The 23,923-nt window shown below is 40.5% G+C and overlaps 3 protein-coding genes and 1 non-coding gene across 5 annotated transcripts in view; 1 reads left to right on the top strand and 3 right to left on the bottom strand.

The window, feature by feature from the left end:
- Window positions 1–181: 181 nt before the first annotated feature.
- On the bottom strand, window positions 182–1,055 carry LOC117995194 (uncharacterized). Its single transcript, XM_069508125.1, has 2 exons — window positions 296–1,055; window positions 182–246 (listed from the first exon to the last, which is right to left on the bottom strand). Exons 1-2 carry the CDS (start codon window positions 1,053–1,055, stop codon window positions 182–184), a joined length of 825 nt encoding a protein of 274 aa, XP_069364226.1.
- A 1,873-nt stretch (window positions 1,056–2,928) lies between these two features.
- Window positions 2,929–13,627, top strand: LOC117995004 (zinc finger protein 879-like). Of its 2 annotated transcripts, none has more exons than XM_034982982.2 (11): window positions 2,929–3,224; window positions 3,903–4,053; window positions 4,714–4,812; window positions 5,524–5,664; window positions 6,101–6,907; window positions 7,447–7,649; window positions 9,194–9,332; window positions 10,307–10,474; window positions 11,028–11,171; window positions 11,674–11,865; window positions 12,439–13,627. In XM_034982982.2, the coding sequence occupies exons 2-11, from the start codon at window positions 3,970–3,972 to the stop codon at window positions 12,622–12,624; spliced, it is 2,163 nt and encodes a 720-aa protein (XP_034838873.1). In that variant the 5' UTR covers window positions 2,929–3,224; window positions 3,903–3,969; the 3' UTR covers window positions 12,625–13,627. The 2 variants fall into 2 exon arrangements, with proteins under 2 accessions (XP_034838873.1, XP_069364310.1); XM_069508209.1 differs by lacking the exon at window positions 2,929–3,224 and adding an exon at window positions 3,550–3,566.
- Window positions 13,628–16,391: 2,764 nt separating this feature from the next.
- The window catches only part of LOC138404433 (zinc finger protein 491-like), a 45,810-nt gene continuing 38,278 nt past the window's right edge, over window positions 16,392–23,923 (bottom strand). The window contains exons 2-3 of the mRNA XM_069508314.1: window positions 17,049–17,249; window positions 16,392–16,663 (exon numbers count right to left, since the gene is read on the bottom strand). Coding sequence (XP_069364415.1) covers window positions 16,454–16,663; window positions 17,049–17,225 — 387 coding nt within the window. The 5' untranslated portion in view covers window positions 17,226–17,249 and the 3' untranslated portion in view covers window positions 16,392–16,453. The remainder of the gene's footprint in view (window positions 16,664–17,048; window positions 17,250–23,923) is intronic.
- LOC117995232 (small subunit ribosomal RNA) lies at window positions 18,925–20,827 on the bottom strand. The gene has a single exon (XR_004675472.1). It is a non-coding gene; the product is annotated as a small subunit ribosomal RNA (ribosomal RNA).

Genomic DNA, 23,923 nt, shown 5'->3' with positions numbered 1-23,923 from the left:
TTGATCAATCCAGGTCACCGGGTAGCACGATAGATCAGAGCCAGTGTCTATTAAGAAACGCAATTTAGACTTAACTTCAGTGACAAATAACCGGCGACTGTCAACCGGACAGTCAGGCATCGCCCCTACTGACTGTCTCTGGCGTTTTCCTGCTCTGTGTAAGAGCAGGGTTTGATGCATTTCACGGCACGTGAAGAATACTTTCGATGGTACCAGCACATCGCTTCGCCACCATTGCTCTGCGATCTGTGCGGAGAAGTTGATTTAAAACGACCTCTAGATCTACTCCTAGTACGTCCACGATGATCCCTATTTCTACTTAGCGCAGCAACCTGTTGTGTTAACTCCTCAATGCGTTTGAGAAGTGAAGACAAACTGGGATCAGATGAACTAGCAGCGGTAGAAGGTGCCATGATGCCAGGGGAGACCTCTAAAATTTTGTCCGCTAATTCGGCGACCTTATCCAATGAAATTTCGGACTGCGCGGCTAATATGGCTTGCAAATGTTGTGGCAAGCGGCGCATCCAAAGTTGTCGCAAAATATTTTGGTCGGTCAGTACGTGACCGGCCAGTGACCGCAAATGGCGGAGAAACTGGGACGGCCTACGATCCCCTAGCACTTCGTCATTGATTAGCTGCCGGACCCTCTGCTCCTCTGACGTGGACAACCGACGGATGAGCTCCTTTTTTAAAAACGCGAAACGGTCCGCCGGCGGGGGATGAGTGATGATGTCCTCGACCTCACCAATGACCCGTGAGTCGAGTTGAGCAATAACATAATTAAATTTTGTTTGGTCTACTGTGATACCTGAAATCTCAAATTGCGCCTCGACCTGGGCGAACCACACTACGGGGCGATCTGCCCAGAAGGGAGGAAGTTTCGCCGCAACCTTACAAATTTTGGAATGCTCCGTAGGGGCTTCCGTCACGGTAGCCAATTTGGTACGGAGCGATTCATTTTCCTCCATTAGAGGTAGGGCAGTTCCTGCTAACTCTTTCATTTTTTTTACAAGAGCCGCATTCTCCTCCTCTAATTCTTTGATTTTTTTATCCATTTTTTTAGCTATACACGAAAAAGAAAACTATTCACAAAAATAAAAACTAGTACACAAAATTCTTATAAAATTAAATTTAAAATGTTTGTAAATATTCTGTTTTTAAATTTTGATAGTTAAAACTCACTTAAAGTCTCTATTAGTTATGCGTGTAAAAGAGTTCTAATTCCGGAATTTAACATTTAAAAAAAAATGTCACTTAAAATGCTTTTCACCACACAAAAAGAAAAATAAATGTCACAAGATAAATAATTGTTCAAAAATGTTTTTTAGCACAGAAGAAAAAGTAATAATGTCTTTATAGAACCTGGATTCTCCTCAGGGCGCCTCGGATATGTCCTCGCGAGGCATGTATGTACTGAACCTGCGCGTCGGGTTCAGATGCAATCAGTTGTAGCGTACCAATTATTATGGCAGTAATCCCAACGCGCTTGCGTGCTTCTTGGACTTCTAGGGGTCACCAGAATATGTGGTAGCACGGAGTATGAATGAAACGGCTGCTCACATATTTACAAGATATAATTCAGGATAAACACAATTAATTTAAAACACAAACTGGTTGTCTCGGTGGTGGAGAATATGTGGTAGCACGGAGTATGAATGAAACGGCTGCTCACATATTTACAAGATATAATTCAGGATAAACACAATTAATTTAAAACACAAACTGGTTGTCTCCGACCAGACGAAATCAAGAAAGCTGGAGCTCGGTGCTCGATAGTGATGTGTCGGTCTTGGTATCTGAGGAGCGAATGTGGCCCCTGGATTTCGCCCAGGGCCGCAGGATTTTCGAATCGCTCCGTATTCAAATTTCCGTTCTAAGTGGCAGCTGCGATGTGAAATGTCTTCTTTACAGCTGCCAGTCTTAGAAGAGGCCGCATGCCTCTACAAGAGCACGGGTCACTTCTTAGAGTGAGAAGGGGTTTAGCCATAGTCTACCACACTGGCCATGTGCGGATTGGTAGACTTCACACCCTTTGATAACATTATGGAGAACTTTCAGGCATGCAGGTTTCCTCACGATGTTTTCCTTCACCGTTAAAGCAAGTGATATTTAATTAGTTAAAACACACAACTCCGAAAAGTTAGAGGTGCATGCCCTAGATTGAACCCCCGACCTCAGATTAGATGTGATTAGATTAATTGAGTCAGATTTAGTGAACATGTTATGAACTTGTGACCATACTAAGATACTCATATTTTTACTTTTCAGGCTTAGAAAATGTCCTGCATGAATTTCCAAATCGTGCAAAAGATTTGGATCTTTTTATGACCTGGATTCATAATATTGATATCTTGAAACTAAACTACTCGGCACCAGACCCCAGTCCTCAGGCAACTTTATAAACTGTTTTAGGATAAGGAAGAGTGATTAGGATTAATTTTGGTAAAAATGAAGATTAGAATCCAAAAATTTCTATTATTTAAAAATATGTGTTCAGATTAATTATTATAGATTTTTTTTAAATTTACATGATATGTTAAATTGTAAGGGAGTCAAATATTAATAAATAATTAATCTGAACACAATCCTACCTTCCATAGCAGTCCTATATGTATGTATTATATGTATAGGTATGAACCTATAAAGCAGTCTACATATGTAGGTAGGTATGTACATATTATGAATATTAGTTCCGTTCGTCAGATACAGATGGCGCTACTAAGCTGTTGCCACTATTAGCTCGCGAGATACCTAGTACTCTATTTCCATATGTTAAAAGTACTCTGTGGAGCATAGTAAGCTCACCCATGCTCAGCATACGAGTATAGGTATATTACTTGTCGGTGGTACTTGTTTAGTTTTCTATGATTTTACTCTTAGTCTTTGGTAAAATCATAAACAATATACACTGTAGTCTGTGATCATAAAATGAGATGTGATTTTTCCTTGGATGAATAATTTTCTTTCAAATTATTTTTTAAAAATACCTATTATTTTGTTTACGATTTGTGTGTATTAAAAAATGAAATTAGTTTAGTCTAAGAAATATGTGTAAAATTTCAGTATAGCCATTGCACTTTATATAAATGTTATCTTAGTTGTGAAGTTGGTGATCAGGGATCCTACAACAATAAAATAGGTCGATAGGTCACAAAAACTAGAACTCAGAAGTGAATTAGAAATGAGGACATAAACGTTACTTTTTATAAATAAATAATATTTAGGTAAATACTCAAATATTAGGTGAAGTGAACTGCTATTAACTATTTTGTAAAATCTGTTCTACAACCAACTAAGTACACAAACCCTGATATATACTACATTATAATACAATAATTATAATATGGGTACCTTCAAGTCAAGGGTGAAAAGGCATCTTCTAGGCAAGCGCGCTCTATCATAGGCTGCATGCAGGTCTGATTGCAGCTAGTCTATAAATAAAAAATAAAAAGAACTGGCCCAGTGCGAGTCAGACTCGCGGCCCGAGGGTTCCATACTCAGGTTTTTATTTGCATTTTGCACAATCAAAACTATTATACATAAAAATTTTGTTTTAGAATATACAGGTATTGTTATTTTACTTTGAAAATTAAAAATACTAGTTATTTGTTCATTAACATATTTTAATTTTTTTTTTGTGTGATATAATGACAAATGCACGGTTTTCGGATTTATTCCTTTACATGTGCTATAAGACCTTCCTACCTGCCAAATTTCATAATTCTAGGTCAACAGGAAGTACCCTATAGGTTTCTTGACAAACAGACAGACAGATAGACAACAAAGTGATCCTATAAGGGTTCCGTTTTTCCTTTTGATTCCTTTTGAGGTACGGAACCCTAAAAAATGATATATAAATATATTTTCTTATGAATGATATATTTTTTTAAATTATATTACAGGTTTCCAAGCCGTCTTGATTGGCATAGACCTATAGTACACTAAGTACAATAGAGCCCCTATTAGCAGATGGATGCAGCTATCTATGATAACAATATGGATTTTGATATAGACAGTGATTTAGTAAGCAGTGCCATACCTTTACCAGCACAGGTAAGATATTTTGCTTAGATGTGAAGGCCAAAAGGAGGGTTGTGTTTGATTTGTATGTATGTATGTCAGCTCGTAACTATTCAACTGCTCAAACGATTCTGATAAATTCAAAATATATTCATTTTGATGGTGCGAGTGTCACTGGGTACATAAAAAAAAGAATGGCAGATATTTTTATGCACTTTAATATGCAGTAATAATTAAGCTTTTTATTTCCATCTTTACATTTTAACTGCACTGCATAATATTGTATACGAAATCTTTGAAAAGAGCAACCGCCGAGTTTATTGCTGCTTCTTCTCGGTACGAATGGCATTCCGAACCATTGGTAGAATTTTTTGGCATTGGCAATTGAAGATTCAAAAATACTTGTAGAAGTTTAATTGGATAAAAAATATTTTTATGTAAATATATAAAAGGAAAAGGTGACTGACTGACTGACTGACTGATCTATCAACGCACAGCTCAAACTGCTGGACAGTTCGGGCTGAAATTTTGCATGCAGATAGCTATTATGAGGTAGGCATCCGCTAAGAAAGGATTTTTGAAAATTCAACCCTTAAGGGGGTGAAATAGGGTTTTGAATATTGTGTAGTCCACGCGGACGTAAGTCGCGAGCATAAGCTAGTTCTTTTCTAAAATTCAATTTTTTCTTTTCAGTTCTGCATGATATGTCTAGACACTACTGAAGACTGTAAACTGTATCCAGTCCACAAATATAACTTGGATGTGGAATTTCAAAAACTGACCGGTATTTCAGTAAGTTATAACTACTTGTTTATTTTTTAGGGTTCTGTACCTCAAAAGGAAAAACGGAACCTTTATAGGATCACTTTGTTGTCTGTCTGTCTGTCCGTTCATCTGTGTCAAGAAAACCTATAGGCCCGGGAAGTATAACCTATACTTCCTGTTGACCTAGAATCATGAAATTTCGTATAAAGGTAGGTCTTAGGAAGGGCAGATACAGTGTGACAGTGGGGGCGATTCTCTTGTACACAATCTCTAAACTAAACTAAAATGACACGTCTAAATCTATTATCCCTGTCATAATGTTGCTTCCGGAAAAGGATAGCACTAGATTTAGACCTGTTAAATTAGTTTAGTTTAGAGTTTGTGTACAAGAGAATCGACCCCAGTTTTAAATTTAATTTAGAGCTGTCAAACCTTGTGACTTTAGCTGCCAGTTGCGAGCCTATGTAAAATTCATGTTCTGTCCTTATTTAGCAAAATTAAAAAGAAAAATTCCCCCCCCCCCCCTTCACCCCCTTAGGGGTTGAATTTTCAAAAATCCTTTTTTAGCGGATGCCTATGTCATAACAGCTATCTACATGCCAAATTTCAGCCCGATCCGTCCAATAGTTGGAGCTGTGCGTTGATAGATCAGTCTGTCACCTTTTCCTTTTATATATATAGATAGGCATCAGAATCGGCGCCATTGTTGTATAAATAATGATGAATATATTTTATCAGTTGCAGCTGCAAGGCGAGGTGCACTTCGTGCCGCAGTTCTGCACAGAATGTGCACACCGACTGCGCAGCTGCAGCAACTTCCGAGACAGGAGTCTGAGGGCGTATCGTTTGCTGCAGGAATTGGTTATGAAGCATGAAACAGTAAGAGAACTTAATATTATTACTGAGTTATTAATTAATTTTTAAGGTTCTGTACCTCAAGAGGAAATAAGGAACCCTTATAGGATCACTTTGTTATCTGTCTGCGTGTGTGTCCTTCTGTATGCCGTGTCTGTCAAAATACCTATAGAGTACTTCCTGTTGATCTAGAATCATGAAATTTTGCAGGTAGATAGGTCTTAAATAGCACAAGTAAAGGTATAAATCCGAAAACCGTGAATTTGTGGTTATATCACAAAAAAAATTACAGCGCCATCTAGATGGCGCTGTTGTCATTATCTTGCAGTGGTGCACATAAAAATGTTAAAATATCTTGTACAAAAGTACGGAACCCTTCGTGTGCGTGTCCGACTCGCACTTGGCCAGTTTTTTTCTAACAAGTCACAAGTTGGACTAGTTAAAATTATTAATTTTTCAGTTAACAATACAAAACATAAGGACTATAGATCGAAAAGAAAATAAATTATCATCCAACATAGGCATGAAAATATATAAACCAGACCACTGCGACCTACACCTGACAGATATAAAAATACATTATAACGCACAAAAGAAAGATGTCAAAAAAGAAAGAATCGTTTCAGAAGATGTCGAACCGATTTTGAATGTAAAATGTGAAGTTGAAATATTTAATAATGACACTTACGATGGCGTGATCGTTATTTCAAAAGACGATACCGATAATAAAAAAAATCAGAGTACTACAAAAGATTTGCAAAATGATACTGAATCTAAAGACCATGACATTGATATGGATGTGTGTGATGATACCGATTATTTAAACTATGATATGGGAAAGACTACAGATCAAACAATTAAGAAAGAGAAACTAATCAATAAGAAGCAAATAACAAATAGTAAAACTAAAACAAATGCTGTCAAAGGTAGGAAGAAGCCAATCAAATCAGAACCTCGAATTCTAAAAAAGAAACCAATTCGAAAGGTACCTACTAGTGAAAGTAAATTAAAAGACGGCTCAATTAATATAGTTAAAAAGCGTATAAGAAAGAGAAAACTTCCTCCCGGAACCAAAAGAATCCCAAAAACGAAATTAGATTTAAAACTGATTGAAGAAATAGAGTTAACCCAAGAACAGCAAATCGCTGAGATTCTCAAAAGGCAAGAGTCGGACAACTACAAGCATTCGTCGCACAAATGTAATATTTGCTATAAAGGGTACTACCATTTAGAGGCCTACAACGCACATATGGAACGACATACGGATGTGAGTAATCTTTACATAATATAAAATAAAGTCGCTTCCCGCTGTCTGTATGTATGAACGCGTAGATCTTTTAAACTACGCAACGGATTTTAATGCGGTTTTCACCAATAGATAGAGTGATTCAAGAGGAAGTTTTATAGCTATAGTTTAATTCTCAAAAAATTAGAGATCCCTAGAGAAATTGAAATAATGTGAATTAGGTGGGAAAAAATCCTCTCATTTGAGAGTTTCCGAGGCAATGACACCACATTAGTATCTACATTGCACCCATGCGAAGCCGGGGCGGGTCGCTAGTAGTAAATAAATAAATTTATATGTATAAGATTTTTTTTTTAAAGAATATTAGCCATGTTAAATGACTAATATTCCCCTTTCCTCTCCAACTAAGCGTCAGGCTTGTGCTAGGAGTAGGTACGACAATAGTTCAACGGGCGGGGTTTGAACCGTCGACCTTTCGGATTTCAGTCCACTCCTATACCGGTTGAGCTATTGAGGCTATAGATTGAATACGAAAGTCTAATAATTTGAATCTCTTGCAGAAATTCGGCCTATTCGAGTGCGACGTGTGTCGGCTTCGATTCAAAAGTAAATTCACGCTCAAAAAGCATATGTACAACCATCGCGTTATATATAAATGTACCAAATGTCAGTTTGTCTCCAACCATAGAACTGCGGTGGTACATCACGAGCGATGGCACGATGGGAAGATATACAAGTGTACACATTGCGAAGAGAAGTTCACGTGAGTATCCTCATTGCTGAGGGTTGTGATCCCTCCATAGGTTCATTTTTTTTATTCTGATACAAGTTTGCCCTTGACTGCAATCTCACCTGGTAGTAAGTGACGATGCTGTCTGAGATGAAAGCGGGCTAACCTGAAATGGGTATGGCAGTTTTTAGTAAACCCATACCCCTTTGGTTTCTACACGGCATCGTACCGGAACGCTAAATCGCTTGACGGCACGGCTTTTGCCGGTAGGGTGGTAACTAGTCACGGCCGAAGCCTCCAAACCGACGAGGTTCTAATCGCGATTAGAATATGATAGAATATATTTTAATTCAAGTAAACTTTTACAAGTGCTTTTGAATCGTCAACTAGTTTAATTTACCACTGGTTCGGAATGCCCTTCCTACCGAGAAGAACCAGCAAGAAACTCGGCGGCTGATTCTTCTTCTTCAAGTGCTATCTCCTACCGGAGGTTGGCAATCATTAAGGCTAACTGGATCTTGTTTACTGCTGCCCTAAACAGTGATCTTGTACTCATGTTAAACCACTGGCGAAGGTTCTTGAGCCAGGATATTCGTCTACGGCCAGCTCTACGTCTGCCTTTTATCTTGCCCTGTATTATAATCTGCAGTAGATCGTATTTTGGGTTGCGCATAACATGGCCCAGATATTCGAAATGAAATGAAATGAAATGATTTGAAATGAAATGATTGAAATGAAATGATTTATTTGTTTTAAAAGGTCTTTTTAAAATTGTGCCAGGGACCCTGAAGTAAGTTTGCAAAACCTGTATCTCAGGGTCCCCGCTCTCTCTCCTCCATCATTAACGAATAAACACTTATACAAAACTAAATTTAGTGATATGATATGAATATGAAACTTAAAAATATGTGTGTGTGTGTGTGTGTGTGTGTATGAGTGTGTGTGTGTGTATGAGTGTGTGTGTGTACATATGTGTATCAGTGTGTATTGTATGTGAGTGTGAGTGAGTGTGTGTGAGTGTGTACAGGTGTATATTTTTAATAACAAATAACAAATTTCAAATTTAACCTACCTATTTATATTCCTACAAGTAATTCTGTTTCGTCGTACGTTTTTTCTTGTAACCACTTGGACAATGTTTTTTTTAATATCAAACTGTTTACTAGTGTGGAAATTGAGAATTTTGTTGATTTTATTGTAGAGATGTGCAGATTTTCTGGTGTACTGATTGCGAGAAAAAGACGTTTTTGCTGCAGCTATATTAATGACATTAAGTTTCCTTCTCCTTCGTACAATTAAAGGTTCAAATTTTGTGGATTTATGTACTTTCAGAATCGTTTGCAAAATATATAACTGTCTCACAGTTAATACCTGACTGGTTGAGTAAAGCTTGTGTGTAGGAAATTCGAGCTTTCTCCTTTGCACACATTTGAGTAACTCACTGACTTCCCCATTCTTTGCAGCACGGTGGTATTGCGTACACGATCTCTCCATGAGATTCGCAACATTCGCCTGTACACCCACATCTCGAACGCTTTCAGCTTGCGGCGGCTGATTACAGTTACATATTGTTTCAGTAAATGCACCTCCCTGATGTCTCATATTCGTATAAAGCACCCTTCAGACTTCGTGTGCACGCAGTGCGGCTTCTCCTTCATCGGCGAGAGAGGGCTGCATCTGCATATGCGCAAGAAACACAGCTTCGTTGATACGCAGGTTAGTAATATCGTCACCTTAACCCATCGCCGCCGCGCCGGCACACTACTGAGTACGGCGGGGTGGTTTCGTAAAACGTTGCAGTAGCGACAGCAACGCGACAGCAGTAGCAGTCATCATCATCATGATCAATCCATCACAGAGCACGGGTCTCCTCTCAGATTGAGAAGGGTTTTGGCCATAGTCTACCACGCTGGCCAAGTGCAGTGGTAGACTTCACACACCTTTGAGAACATTATGGAGAACTCTCACGCATGTAGGTTTCCTCACGATGTTTTCCTTCACCGTTAAAGCAAGTGATATTTAATTATTTAAAACGCACATAACTCCGAAAAGTTAGAGGTGCGTGGACGGGATCGAACCCCGGACCTCCGATTAGAAGGCGGACGTCCTAACCACTAGGCTATAACAGCTTATTACATTTACATATTTAAGATAACTATTTTTAATTTTGATCAACCAGATGTAACTAGGTAGGATGTAATGTAAAAACAAATAATTATTTCAATGGAACACGCCAGCTTATTAATTTTCCGGAAGCTCATACAGATTTCCAATTAACCCCCGACCTCCGATTAGAAGGCGGACGTCCTAACCTATCACAGCTTTTTATTTTACTAGCTTTTGTGAGATTGTAATAATTAGAGTTCTCCATAATGTTCTCAAAGGTGTGCGAAGTCTACCAATCTGCACATGGCCAGCGTGGTAGACTATGACCAAACCCTTCTCACTATGAGAGGAGACCCGTGCTCTGTAATGAGCCGGCGATGGGTTGATCATGATGAAGATAAAATGTAATGAAATAAGATAATTTATGAAGATAATTTAGAAATAATTTTGCACGCCATGCTTGGCAGGATATGTAACTGATTACCTAACTTTTAAGACCCCATGTAAATAATTTACATGTACCTACCATATCTGAGCAAAATAAATAAATGATTATGATTATGATTATGTAATAACTATTTCAGAACTTAGCTGGTCCGTTGTGCGAGCTGTGCAACATTCGCTTCGCGTCGGGGGAAGCCTACTTACAGCACATGCAGGCGTCGCCCAAACACGCGCCGGTCGGCCAACTCAGACCCAACTGTCCCAATCAGAAGAAAATGAACAAAAAAATATCCATCGAGTGCGAAGAGGTCAGTCATATTACTCAAAAGGGTAAAACAGGACCCTCTTACTCAGTGGCGTGCAGGTCATAGAGGCATAAATGCACTGCTTACCCCAGTTGAATAGCTCAATGCATATTTTTCATAATGACCTGCCAGTAAACAGGCTCCTACTTAACTAGTGCCTACCCTGGCTTCAAACCCTGTGCACGCCACTGCTCTTACTAAGACTCTGATGTCCGTCTGTCTGTCTGCCCGTCTGTCACCAGGCTGTATCTCGTGAACCATGATAGACAGTCGAAATTTTCACAGATGATGTATTTCTGTTGCCGCTATAACAAAAAATACTAAAAAACAGAATAAAATAAATATTTAAGGGGGCTCCCAAACCAGATTTATTTGCACGCTTTCATTGATCACTTTGTTGTCTGTCTGTCTTTCAAAAAACCTATAGACTTTCCGTTGACCTAGAATCATGAAATTTTGTAGATATCTTATAGCTAAGTCTATATGTGATTTGATAAATCAATTATAGATGGCGCACGTACTTGACTGATTTTTATTATTTACAAATTGTTTTCAGTGTGGTGCCAAATTAGAGAGCCTCCGTCAATACAGTATGCACTTTAAAGCGGAGCACCCGGACAAGGTCCGGACCCAGTTCCCGAAAGAGAAAGTGACGCTGGAGAGCAACGTGATGTGTGAAAAGTGCGGGAAGACTTTCACGGTGAGAACATTTTTACAAGTATATTCCGTACAAATTTACTTCTCACGCGCCATTTTAACTCTATGGGCCAGCTGTCAAAAGTACGGTTCACCTTTAAAAAAGGACTAAAATCGTACTTTTGACATGAAATGGCGCGTGAAAGTCATTTTTTACGCATTATAAATGCGTCACTTTTACAATGGAGTCATCACGCGACGGCGGGAGTTGAAAAATCAAACAACAAAACCTACAGTACGCGGCCGATCAGAGTAGACACGTGACGTCGCACGCGAAAACTTGATGTCGCGTGATAAACACTCGATGTTGCGTGTTAAAATCAAAGTCAAAGTCAAATGATTTAATAAAAATAGGTAATAAATTACTCTTTTTGATGGTCAGATGTTGGATTTGTAAGATATAGTGGTGATAATTATTACGCAAACTTAAAACTAAAGCTACGAGTGTTCCGAACGCGCCCAGGTCTGAGAAGAGCCCACAACAAAATCAAACTGCTTGTCCACAGGCGCCTGTGTACCTCCGGGACCACATGCAGAAGCACACCGGCATCAAACTTTACAAGTGTGATATATGCGATAAGAGCTTCATGCAGAAGAGCACTTTGACGAACCACATTCACAGGCACAGCGACAACCTCGCGTGTGACGTGTGTCACAAGCCGTTCTCGAACGCGGCCAACCTGCAGCGACACATGGTGGTGAGTGGTCGTTTTTGTAGAGTTTTTGGACTGGAGGAGCTGTCTGTACGATTCCCGTAATTTTAGCTCATCTCAGTGGTCAACAGAATTGATGTCCAGAGTTTGCACTTATCAGTCAAATACTAATATCAGCTAAAAAGAAACCCTTATAGGATCACTTTGTTGTCTGTCTGTCTGTCTGGCCGTCGTGTCTGTCAAGAAAACCGTACTTTCCGTTCACCAAGAATGGTAGATAGGTAGGTCTTATAGCACAAGTATAGGAATAAATCCGAAAACCGTGAATTTGTGGTTACCTCACAAAATAAAATTGAAATTCATTTTAATTACAGCGCCATCTATATGTGATTTGATAAATTAATTTTAATGTATAAAATCACATATAGATGGCGCGGTTGTCATTGTCTTGCAGTGTTGCACATAAAAATGTTAAAAAATATCTTGTACGATAGTACGGAACCCTTCGTGTGCGAGTCCGACTCGCACTTGGCCGGTTTTTAATTTAGAGTAGCTACTAATTAGTACAGTTCATGCACTCCACAAAACAAAATAATTTTAAACCAATTTTTTTTTCAGTCCCATCAAGCGGTGAGACCGTATTACAAATGCGATTTCTGCGGGAAATCGTACACCAGCATCCCCGGCCGGGACTTGCACGTGGCCCACGTGCACCTCAACGTGCCCTGGCCCAAGAGGGTCCGCGGGAAGCGCTCCCGGGTCAAGGCGAGACGATACAGTGTGACCAGCGACTCTCTAGATTAGACCCGTTAACCCATCTCCTGGATGGATAGTAAGCCAGGTAGCCTGGAAGGGGTATGGCAGTTTTTATTAATTTGGTTTCTACACAGCATCGTACCGGAACGCTAAATCGTTTGACGGTACGGCTGTGCCGGTAGTAACTAGCTGCGGCCGAAGCCCCCCACCAGAAAACAGTTTTACTTCGGTAACATGCCCTCCTACCAAGTAAAAATCTTTAAACAGATTTTTTCCACCGTGAAATCCGATCACGATGACGTCATCGTCATCGTTGACGACATGGTCTAAATGCTTCTTGTGTCTATCTAATTTTTATCTCAGAAATAATTTATTGTACATATATTTATTGCATAAACTATGTATATACCAGATTTTATTATTATTTTATTATGGGTAGTTTTTACAATCTGGCATTTTTAGGCATGCAATATAAATAAAATAATGAATAAAATTATATTTAGTAGTTATTTACACTACTTCATACATCATATTTTATTTAATATCAACTTATTGCCAGTAGATATAAGTTGTCCTTTGTAAACGTCTATTTATTTTATATGTTTTACTTTTAAGTGATTGGTACAGGAAAAATAAATTAAGTGTCTAGACGACCACAAACGGTCGTTCAATAGTAAAAAATATCCAACCACAAGTTTTTATTCGCTTTAATAATATATTTGTTTACAGTTCCGCAAATTGATATCGCGCGGGAACCATGTCTCATTACCATCGAAATGATGTCATTTGACTATATTGAAGTAAAAATATACCATCAGCTCGAAACTGAAGTCTAGTGCTGACGTCACTAAAATGGCGGCCACGCACATTAACAATTTGCGGGACTTATAACCAACTACTAAGGATCTATTTTTAATGGTGTACTGTGGGTGTACTTGACTTGTGGCCGTGAATTTTTCTTAAATAAAACGACCAGTTGTGGCTGTTTAAAAACTTCCATAAATTAATAAATTAACCAATTGTAAAATAATTTAAATAAAAATAGCTTAAAAGTTATAATAATTGCAGTTTTATTTCTACGACCTTTCTAAGATGAAAACGGGGTAGGTAACCCTAAGGGCGCGTTCCACCACTATGCCGCAACCATAAATTTATCGTTGGACCACGTAAGTCGCTAGCTCAGGATAATCTGTCGTCACAGTAAGAAACCGGCCAAGTGCGAATCGGACTCTCTCGAAGGGTACAAGATACTTTAAATATTTTTATTTGCAACACTGCAAGATAATGACAACAGCGCTATCTATATGTGATTTGATAAATTAAATTATCAAATCATTGATACATGATTTGATAATTTAATTTATCAAATCACATATAGATGGTGCTGTAATCAAAATATATTTTTTTTTAATACAATAAAACTTAAAGCTAGCCTTATCTAATTACTATATAAATCATGACCGCGTGGAATGGTGCCAAGAATACTGGCTGCATTTCCGCGCTGGACAGCCAGGCTGATCCGCTGCGCAAAAAATGAGCCAGCCCTTCTGTCACCAGTTGAGGCTATTAATCGCGGTGAAATGTCTCGTAAAAATTTTTTAGCACTAAGACTCCATGGCCCCAGGGTCTCCACGGCAAACGGCACAAAAATGTAACTCTCTATAAGAGAGGCATACTTGCGCCGCTTGCCGTTTTCAGCTGTTTCTGCTGCGGCTCCCGGTCTTGATGCTGTCTTCCTGATATGACACGGGGCCAATGTGTCAACGCAAGTTGCGTCCCACATTAGCGCCCGTCCCCGTTCCCAGGGAACCAGCGTCAATCCATCAGGTCTCTTGCCATCATCCCGACTAATCCCTGCCGGCTCAATGAGCGCAGGAATATTTATGGTGGCAAGAGCTCTTTTAATTGTATCGTTAAGAGAGCCATTGTAATCAAAATGTCTTATTTTCTGTGATGTAACCACAAAGTCACGGTTTTCGGATTTATTTCTTTACTTGTGCTATAAGATCAGTGTAGTCAGTTTTGTGGACTAATAAAAAAAATCTACCATCTACAACATTTTATAATAATAATGACTTGATTTAATAACTCAGTATAATATTCTAATTGATGAATGAGTAAAATAAAACGACCAGTTTTAAGCTTATTCATTTTAATATAAAAATTAATTTAAAGTTTAATATGTAGATAAATTTAATTCATTCACTTCCTTCATCCGAGTCTCGCGAGTCACTAGTGTCGACACTACGTGCCGGCCGTCTTGGGCTTGTCTGTCGCGTCGGTTGCGCTTGGGCCACGGGACGTGCGATAAGTGCTGCTCCAGACAAAGAACGCTTGTAAAGGCTTTCTCGCATAGGTTTTTTTTTATTCAGATACAAGTTAGCCCTTGACTGCAATCAAGTCTAAGATGATAGCGGGCTAACCTGGAAGGGATAAGGCAGTTTTTATTAAACCCGTCACCCTTCCTACACGGCATCGTACCGGAACGCTAAATCACTTGGCGGCACGGCTTTGCCGGTTGCATACGTTTTTAAAAATCCCGTGGGAACTTTGATTTTCCGGGATAAGAAGTATCCTATGTCACTCTCCAGGTCTTTGATTCTATCTATGCAAAAAATCAGGTTTTTTTTTATTCAGATACAAGTTAGCCCTTGACTGCAATCAAGTCTAAGATGATAGCGGGCTAACCTGGAAGGGATAAGGCAGTTTTTATTAAACCCGTCACCCTTCCTACACGGCATCGTACCGGAACGCTAAATCACTTGGCGGCACGGCTTTGCCGGTTGCATACGTTTTTAAAAATCCCGTGGGAACTTTGATTTTCCGGGATAAGAAGTATCCTATGTCACTCTCCAGGTCTTTGATTCTATCTATGCAAAAAATCAGGTTTTTTTTTATTCAGATACAAGTTAGCCCTTGACTGCAATCAAGTCTAAGATGATAGCGGGCTAACCTGGAAGGGATAAGGCAGTTTTTATTAAACCCGTCACCCTTCCTACACGGCATCGTACCGGAACGCTAAATCACTTGGCGGCACGGCTTTGCCGGTTGCATACGTTTTTAAAAATCCCGTGGGAACTTTGATTTTCCGGGATAAGAAGTATCCTATGTCACTCTCCAGGTCTTTGATTCTATCTATGCAAAAAATCAGGTTTTTTTTTATTCAGATACAAGTTAGCCCTTGACTGCAATCAAGTCTAAGATGATAGCGGGCTAACCTGGAAGGGATAAGGCAGTTTTTATTAAACCCGTCACCCTTCCTACACGGCATCGTACCGGAACGCTAAATCACTTGGCGGCACGGCTTTGCCGGTTGCATACGTTTTTAAAAATCCCGTGGGAACTTCGATTTTCCGGGATAAGAAGTATCCTATGTCACTCTCCAGGTCTTTGATTCTATCTATGCAAAAAATCAGGTTTTTTTTTATTCAGATACAAGTTAGCCCTTGACTGCAATCAAGTCTAAGATGATAGCGGGCTAACCTGGAAGGGATAAGGCAGTTTTTATTAAACCCGTCACCCTTCCTACACGGCATCGTACCGGAACGCTAAATCACTTGGCGGCACGGCTTTGCCGGTTGCTTCCTTTTTTAAAAATCCCGTGGGAACTTTGATTTTCCGGGATAAGAAGTATCCTATGTCACTCTCCAGGTCTTTGATTCTATCTATGCAAAAAATCAACGTCGATCCGTTCCGACATGATTGAAGGACAAACAACCACACTTTAGCATTAATAATATTAGTAGCAATAGTTATAACTTATAGATAGATATATCTAATTTATGAATGAGTAAAATAAAACGACCATTTTAAAGTTTAATTTATTTTAATATAAAAAATAATTTGAAGTTTAATATGTACATATATTTAATTTAATTCATTCACTTCCTTCATCCGAGTCTCGCGAGTCGCTAGTATCGTCAGTGGGTGCCGGCCGTGTCTTGGGCTTGTGTCTGTCGCGTCTGTTGCGCTTGGGCCACGGCACGTTGAAGTGCACGTGCGACAAGTGCTGCTCCAGCCCGCTGGCGCTAGTGAAGGCTTTCTCGCATATGTTGCACGCATGCATCGGTCTCGCGGCTTGATGTGTCTGTAACATACAAGGGAAATAAGTTTTTTTTTATTAGAATAGAATATGTTTTTATTCAAGTAGACTTTTTACAAGCGCTTTCTAATCGTCGGGTAGTTTTAATTTACCACTGGTTCGGAATGCCGATACAAGTTATTCAGATACAAGTTAGCCCTTGACTGCAATCTCACCTGGTGGTAAGTGAGGATGCAGTCTAAGATCGAAGCGGGCTAACCTGGAAGGGGTATGGCAGTTTTTTTTAAAATAAACCCATGCCCCTTTGGTTTCTACACGGCATCGTACCGGAACGCTAAATCGCTTGGAACTAACTTTACTTATATATACCTTGTAAATTTTTATCAAATAAAGATTATTATTATGTTCACAAGAGGGGATGACCACTCACCTGCATGTGTCGCCGTACGTTGCACATATGCGTGATCACTACGCCGCACACGTCGCACGTGTAGCGAGGCGGCTTGTCGCCGTGTGTCGCTATATGCGACTTGTAGGTGAGTCTATATGAGAAGGCCTTGTCACATATGTCACACTTGTACTTTTTCTCGCCGGTATGTGTAGTCATGTGGTCCCGCAGTATGCAGAGCGCCTGTCAATAGAATAGAATAGAATAGAATTCAGAGCCTCAATAGCTCAACCGGTATAGGAGTGGACTGAAAACCGAAAGGTCGACGGTTCAAACCCCGCCCGTTGCACTATTATCGTACCTACTCCTAGCACAAGCCTGACGCTTAGTTGGAGAGGAAAGGGGAATATTAGTCATTTAAAATGGCTAATATTCTTTAAAAAAAAAAAATTGAATAGAATAATGTCTATTAGAGGTATTTATTATACAGGATGTAACCAGAACGCTGGCAAAAACAAAGACAGGTGATATAGTACTGATGATTACTGATATGATACCACATAAAAAAACCGGCCAAGTGCGAGTCTGGCTCGCGCAATGAGGGTTCCGTACTACAGTCGTATTTTTTCGACATTTTGCACGATAATTCAAAAACTATGATGCATAAAAATAAATAAAAATCTGTTTTAGAATTTACAAGTGAAGACCTTTCATATAGTCTATATACCCACTTGATATAGTCACTCACTTCGAAAGTTGAAAATACTAATTATTAGTTCATGACCACAATTTTTTTTTTGTGTGATCTAACCCTAAATTCACGGTTTTCAGATTTTTCCCCTAAAGCCAGCTATAATACCTACCTACCTGCCAAATTTCATGATTCTAGGCCAACGGGAAATATCCTGTAGGTTTCTTGACAGACAGACAGACAGACAGACAGACAGACAGACAGACAACAAAGTGATCCTATAAGGGTTCCGTTTTTCCTTTTGAGGTACGGAACCCTAAAAACGCGAAAAAAATAATATTAAAAAGTCATTTATAATTTTGTAAAAGTTTACGATATATTGCAAATAAAACATCTGACTGACACTAGAGGTCGACGAACGTTGCGTTAGTAGTCCACTCGGAGTCAATGCCTCGTCGTATGCGGGGCGTTGACCCGAGTTCTTTTCAACTTTCCCTCACGGTACTTGTTCGCTATCGGTCTCGCGGTAATATTTAGCCTTAGATGGAGTTTACCACCCACTTAGGGCTGCACTCTCAAGCAACCCGACTCTGAGGAGTGTCCCTCTCGCCGCCTCGCTCCGTCGCTACGGGCCTGGCACCCTCTACGGGAAAACGGCCCCGTTCAAGACGAACTTGGACAGGAGCGGCGACGACGAGAAAGCGGAACCTCCCGAACACCACATCTCCCGCGATCGTTACAACCGCGCGATTCAGTGCTGGGCTGTTTCCTGTTCGCTCGCCGCTACTAAGGAAATCCTGGTTAGTTTCTTTTCCTCCGCTTACTAATATGCTTAAATTCGGCGGGTGATCCTCCCTGATCTGAGGCCAACGATAAAAGTGGGAGGCAGACGCGATATCCGTCAGCTCGACGGCGCCGTTAGCACGCGGGGTTAGCGCGCGCGCACGACGCCGTCGCGCGAGTCCGGACGTCGAGTCCGCCTACTTATTATAAGTATTGATTAACGTGTAACGTATACTTGTGAGCGGATACGGCGTGCTAGTCCCCTCGCATCCAATCTAGTTAGTTTGTGGGTGCTGTGGAGCCCCCGCCCGTGCGTGCTGCCGCACGAGTGACGCGTACGATTACGTGAGGAAAAGTTACGTGTAATAATTTTGATGGGTGTTTGGAGTGTCTTTAACAACATATACACACACACAATAACAATGTGCAAGTGTAAGTGTACGTTAATGATCCTTCCGCAGGTTCCCCTACGGAAACCTTGTTACGACTTTTACTTCCTCTAAATGATCAAGTTTGGTCAACTTCCCAGCAACGCCGACGGCCGTGAAGCCACCGCGTGTCGGTCCGAAGACCTCACTAAATCATTCAATCGGTAGTAGCGACGGGCGGTGTGTACAAAGGGCAGGGACGTAATCAACGCGAGCTTATGACTCGCGCTTACTAGGAATTCCTCGTTTATGGGGGATAATTGCAAACCCCAATCCCCAGCACGAAGGAGTTTCAACGGGTTGCCCGGGCCTCTAGGCCAGGGAGAACATGCTGATTCCTTCAGTGTAGCGCGCGTGCGGCCCAGGACATCTAAGGGCATCACAGACCTGTTATTGCTCAATCTCGTGCGCCTCGAAGACGCCGGTCCCTCTAAGAAGAATTTTAATACGCCGCCAGTGAGTTGCTCGACCGAAATCGTGCACACCTAAATGACGACGCCTATTTAGCAGGCTAGAGTCTCGTTCGTTACCGGAATTAACCAGACAAATCGCTCCACCAACTAAGAACGGCCATGCACCACCACCCACCGAATCAAGAAAGAGCTGTTAATCTGTCAATCCTTCCGGTGTCCGGGCCTGGTGAGATTTCCCGTGTTGAGTCAAATTAAGCCGCAGGCTCCACTCCTGGTGGTGCCCTTCCGTCAATTCCTTTAAGTTTCAGCTTTGCAACCATACTCCCCCCGGAGTCCAAAATCTTTGGTTTCCCGGAAGCTGCCCGCCGAGCCATTGTAGTAACGTCGGCGGATCGCTAGATGACATATTTACGGTTAGAACTAGGGCGGTATCTAATCGCCTTCGAACCTCTAACTTTCGTTCTTGATTGATGAAAACACCTTTGGCAAATGCTTTCGCTGATGTTCGTCTTGCGACGATCCAAGAATTTCACCTCTAACGTCGCAATACGAATGCCCCCAGTTATCCCTATTAATCATTACCTCGGAGTTCTGAAAACCAACAAAATAGAACCGAGATCATATTCTATTATTCCATGCACGAAATATTCAAGCGGCATTTTGAGCCCGCTTTGAGCACTCTAATTTGTTCAAAGTAAAATTGTCGGCCCACCTCGACACTCAATAAAGAGCACCGCGATAGGATTTTGATATTGAACCGGCGTGTTACCGCCGGCTCACCGACGATATGCTCCGCAAACGTGTCAGTATCACCGCGGATGCGGTGCACCGACAGCGCGGCGCACAAATGCAACTACGAGCTTTTTAACCGCAACAATTTTAGTATACGCTATTGGAGCTGGAATTACCGCGGCTGCTGGCACCAGACTTGCCCTCCAATTGTTCCTCGTTAAAATATTTAAAGTGTACTCATTCCGATTACGAGGCCTCGTAAGAGTCCCGTATCGTTATTTTTCGTCACTACCTCCCCGTGCCGGGAGTGGGTAATTTGCGCGCCTGCTGCCTTCCTTGGATGTGGTAGCCGTTTCTCAGGCTCCCTCTCCGGAATCGAACCCTGATTCCCCGTTACCCGTGACAACCATGGTAGTCGCAGAAACTACCATCGAAAGTTGATAAGGCAGACATTTGAAAGATGCGTCGCCGGTACTGGACCGTGCGATCGGCAAAAGTTATCCAGATTCATCAAAAGTAACGACTTCGGACGCGAGGCCCTCCGTCGATTGGTTTTGATCTAATAAAAGCACTCGTCCCATCACTGGTCAGAGTTCTGATTGCATGTATTAGCTCTAGAATTACCACAGTTATCCAAGTAACTGAGTAAGATCTAAGGAACCAAAACTGATATATTGAGCCATTCGCGGTATCGCCTTAATACGGCTTGCACTGAGACATGCATGGCTTAATCTTTGAGACAAGCATATAACTACTGGCAGGATCAACCAGGGAGCTCCGCTGCTAATGAGTAGAGCTCCGTTTACCGACCGACCGACCGACCGACGCGCGCCGGGTGGCGCGTGTCGGCGACGGCGGTGGCGGGTCGAAGCTACTCGCGTGCGCTCCAGTTACTGAAGCGACGCGGTGCCCGAGAATCAAATGATGTATTGGATGATGATCGGCGGTGGCCTTTCATTCATTCATTCATTCATACATTAAGAGGACACTGGGGTCCACATATTTGGAACGTTCATAAACGAGACAATTACTTACACACGCGCACGTTTAGTGCTACAAATCCGTTTCGTCTGTTGGAACAACAGAAGCGGAAAAGACATTGCTATCGTCGCTCGGTGTATGAGAGCCCAGACGTACAGAGCTCCCCGCGCGTTTTACATACACAATAATATTGTGCTTGTGTAAAACATGTCCATAAGTAGAGAGGTGGACAGGGGATGGATAACTGTTTGTGCACACTGTGGTCAGTGTTTTGCACGCTCTGGAAATTCTCCTTTTGACCGATACTAAACTAAATATATACTTTTTTTCTATATACCAGTTACTACGGAGAGTGCGTGCGCTCGAGAGACTCTGTCGCCCCCGTCGTAAAAGCGCGTCGTTTTGGATTCGCTCAGAGCCCAAAACAACGCAACTAAAACACAGGAGTTTCAGTCTCAGACGCGGTTCAGTCGGTCGACACAGTATATGGGTGTGTGGACGACGAATATTATTACACACACATTTCTCTATAACATTTAATTTTTATTTTACTTTATGTACTTCTCTTCTTGCCACACACGCTTTCACACTTAACACTACAAAATATACATTTTACATAGTATTAAGATGCGTGGCAGCACCACCCACAAACAATGCGGCGGGATATGAAAGATACAGTGAGTGTGTGTCAGTTAGCGAGCGAGTGAACGTAGACAATTCACTACAACAAACTGAACACAATCACTTTTCTCTCACCGCTGTCCGCATCCTCTGTGGGGATCCGGCGATTTTCCATTTTCCTCGATTTTCTTTAGTCGATAGCGGCCAACGATTCGATATGTGTTCAAGTTTCGAAAAGAAACTGAAGAAAAATAAAAAAATAAAAAAAAAATTGCAATAATTAATGCAATGACAAACACCACTGGCTACTCCACCTCGATAGTGGTAAAGTTTGCCAAAATATGGTTAAGGGTTTCTCTATGTTCGATAACGATCAACGATTCGATAGGGTTTCAAGTTTCGAAAGCAAACAAGAAGTCTTGAAGTCGAGAAGAAGATGTATGTTACAATTGTGAAAGGGTGGGCCATACAAAAAAATATGCTGCACGTGCAATTAATGCAATGACAAACACCACAGGTACAGGACAAATACCACCACCTCGATCGCCGGTTTACATAGGTAATAATATTATTGTAACGGCCGGCATAGAAAAAAATAATTTGCCATTGAACACATTCACATGTTAATATGTTTAATAAGAAGGATATAGAAATCCTAAAGAAATCAAATTAAATGCACAAAATATGCAATAACTAAACAGTAGCTAGGTAGATAGGTTATCGTGTCTAGTCAAACAACGATATTTTTGTGTTATATCGAATCACTGCTCGGTCGAGCATCGACCAGAAGGAGGAAGTCCAAAGCGTGCGTAACTAACTGGTTGTATTCAACGATTCGAAAATATGTGATCTCTGTTCTATAATCTATTTCGTTGGTTTCCAGAACTCGGAACACAGGTAGTGATTAATTAATAGGAACATCAGCGAAAGGTGTTTTTTCATCAATCTAGTATTTTTGGACTCCTGTAGGGGGAGTACGGTTGCAAAGCTGAAACTTAAAGGAATTTACGCAAGGGCACCACCAGGATAGATTAGTGGATATTCCCCTTTTACGCATGTACATTGTACGTAGAGAGCGTCTTACACCAAAATAAACAATAAATAATTTGTTCAGTAAGCTTACATAATATGAGAAAAGCATAATTATAATGGTTCTACCTGAAGTTATGAACGTTTTATGCCTATTTGTGCGTGTACCTAGTTAATATTATTAAACGATACCAGTTAACGTTTACTATTTATCTATAGTATATAGGTGCTTATAGGTATTTACTTACTGGCGGTGGCCAGTGATCTCCGCTGTGCTGTTCTCCGCCGCGCTGTGGACACAGCTCAGATAATATTATGATCAGCCTGGCTGGAATAAAAGAAAAAAGAAAATTTATTGCTACGGTACTTACTGGGTATATTATAATATATTATGTATAATAAATAACTTGTACAAATGGAGAAAACAGACAAAATTGAAAGAGCACATTCTTGGAAAATTCCACTCCACGATTGAAATGAAAATTTTGCGACTATAATAACTTAAGGCGTTAATTAAGTATGTCCTATTATAATAATTAATAAGATCACCACCCACCCACGAATCTTGAACAGAATATTATAATAATATAATAAGGCTAATTATAAGGCTATACTTAAAAAAAAAGCGGGTCATTACATACCCTCTAATAATTTAACTATTTTAAATATAATATAGAGATACATAATTATTTTAAAGCGGCAAGAATGCACGTGAAAAAATGCCTGCGAGAAATTATATGTAGAGTTGCTGCACAATCGCGACAAGGCGCTGCGTCTAACATCATATCGATGTCAAAACATGCGTTCATTTTTAGTTTTTCCTTTCGAGGTACGGAACCCTTATAGAAACACTTTCTATGTCTGTCTGTCTGTCTGTCTGTCTGTCTGTCTGTCTGTCTGTCTGTCTGCAAAGAAACCTACAGGGTAGCAGACAAAAGGAGAACAATCTGAAAACCGTGAATTTAGGGTCAACCATCACACAAATAAAAAACCGGCCAAGCGCGAGTCGTCAGGCTCGCGCAACGAGGGTTCCGCACTACAGTCCCATGTATGACGTATGTATACAGTATAATGTAACAAAATACTGCCCTATAAAAATGAAATTGCATTTTTAAAAATAGTTAGTTTTGGATGCACATAACAGATGGCACCACTAGATGCTTGCCTCGCTTAATTTAGTTATTCGATGTGGTGGTCGTTTCAAAGGTTTAAAACGTTAAAGTTTGAAATAAAAGAAAA

The sequence above is a fragment of the Maniola hyperantus genome, chromosome 28 (genome assembly GCF_902806685.2).
Source record: "Maniola hyperantus chromosome 28, iAphHyp1.2, whole genome shotgun sequence".
Classification (NCBI taxonomy): domain Eukaryota; kingdom Metazoa; phylum Arthropoda; class Insecta; order Lepidoptera; family Nymphalidae; genus Maniola; species Maniola hyperantus.
Note: the sequence above shows the minus strand (reverse complement) of the source record. Positions and strands in the feature narration are given on the sequence as shown.

Bases quoted from the DNA above. Each gene is read 5' to 3' on its own strand.
- LOC117995194 (XM_069508125.1), bottom strand. From the start codon at position 1,055: ATGGATAAAAAAATCAAAGAATTAGAGGAGGAGAATGCGGCTCTTGTA. The intron at 247-295 runs GTACTAGGAGTA...TTCTCCGCACAG, and splicing joins AAATAGGGATCATCGTGGAC to ATCGCAGAGCAATGGTGGCG.
- LOC117995004 (XM_034982982.2), top strand. From the start codon at position 3,970: ATGGATGCAGCTATCTATGATAACAATATGGATTTTGATATAGACAGT. The intron at 6,908-7,446 runs GTGAGTAATCTT...AATCTCTTGCAG, and splicing joins ATATGGAACGACATACGGAT to AAATTCGGCCTATTCGAGTG. The intron at 11,172-11,673 runs GTGAGAACATTT...GCTTGTCCACAG, and splicing joins AGTGCGGGAAGACTTTCACG to GCGCCTGTGTACCTCCGGGA.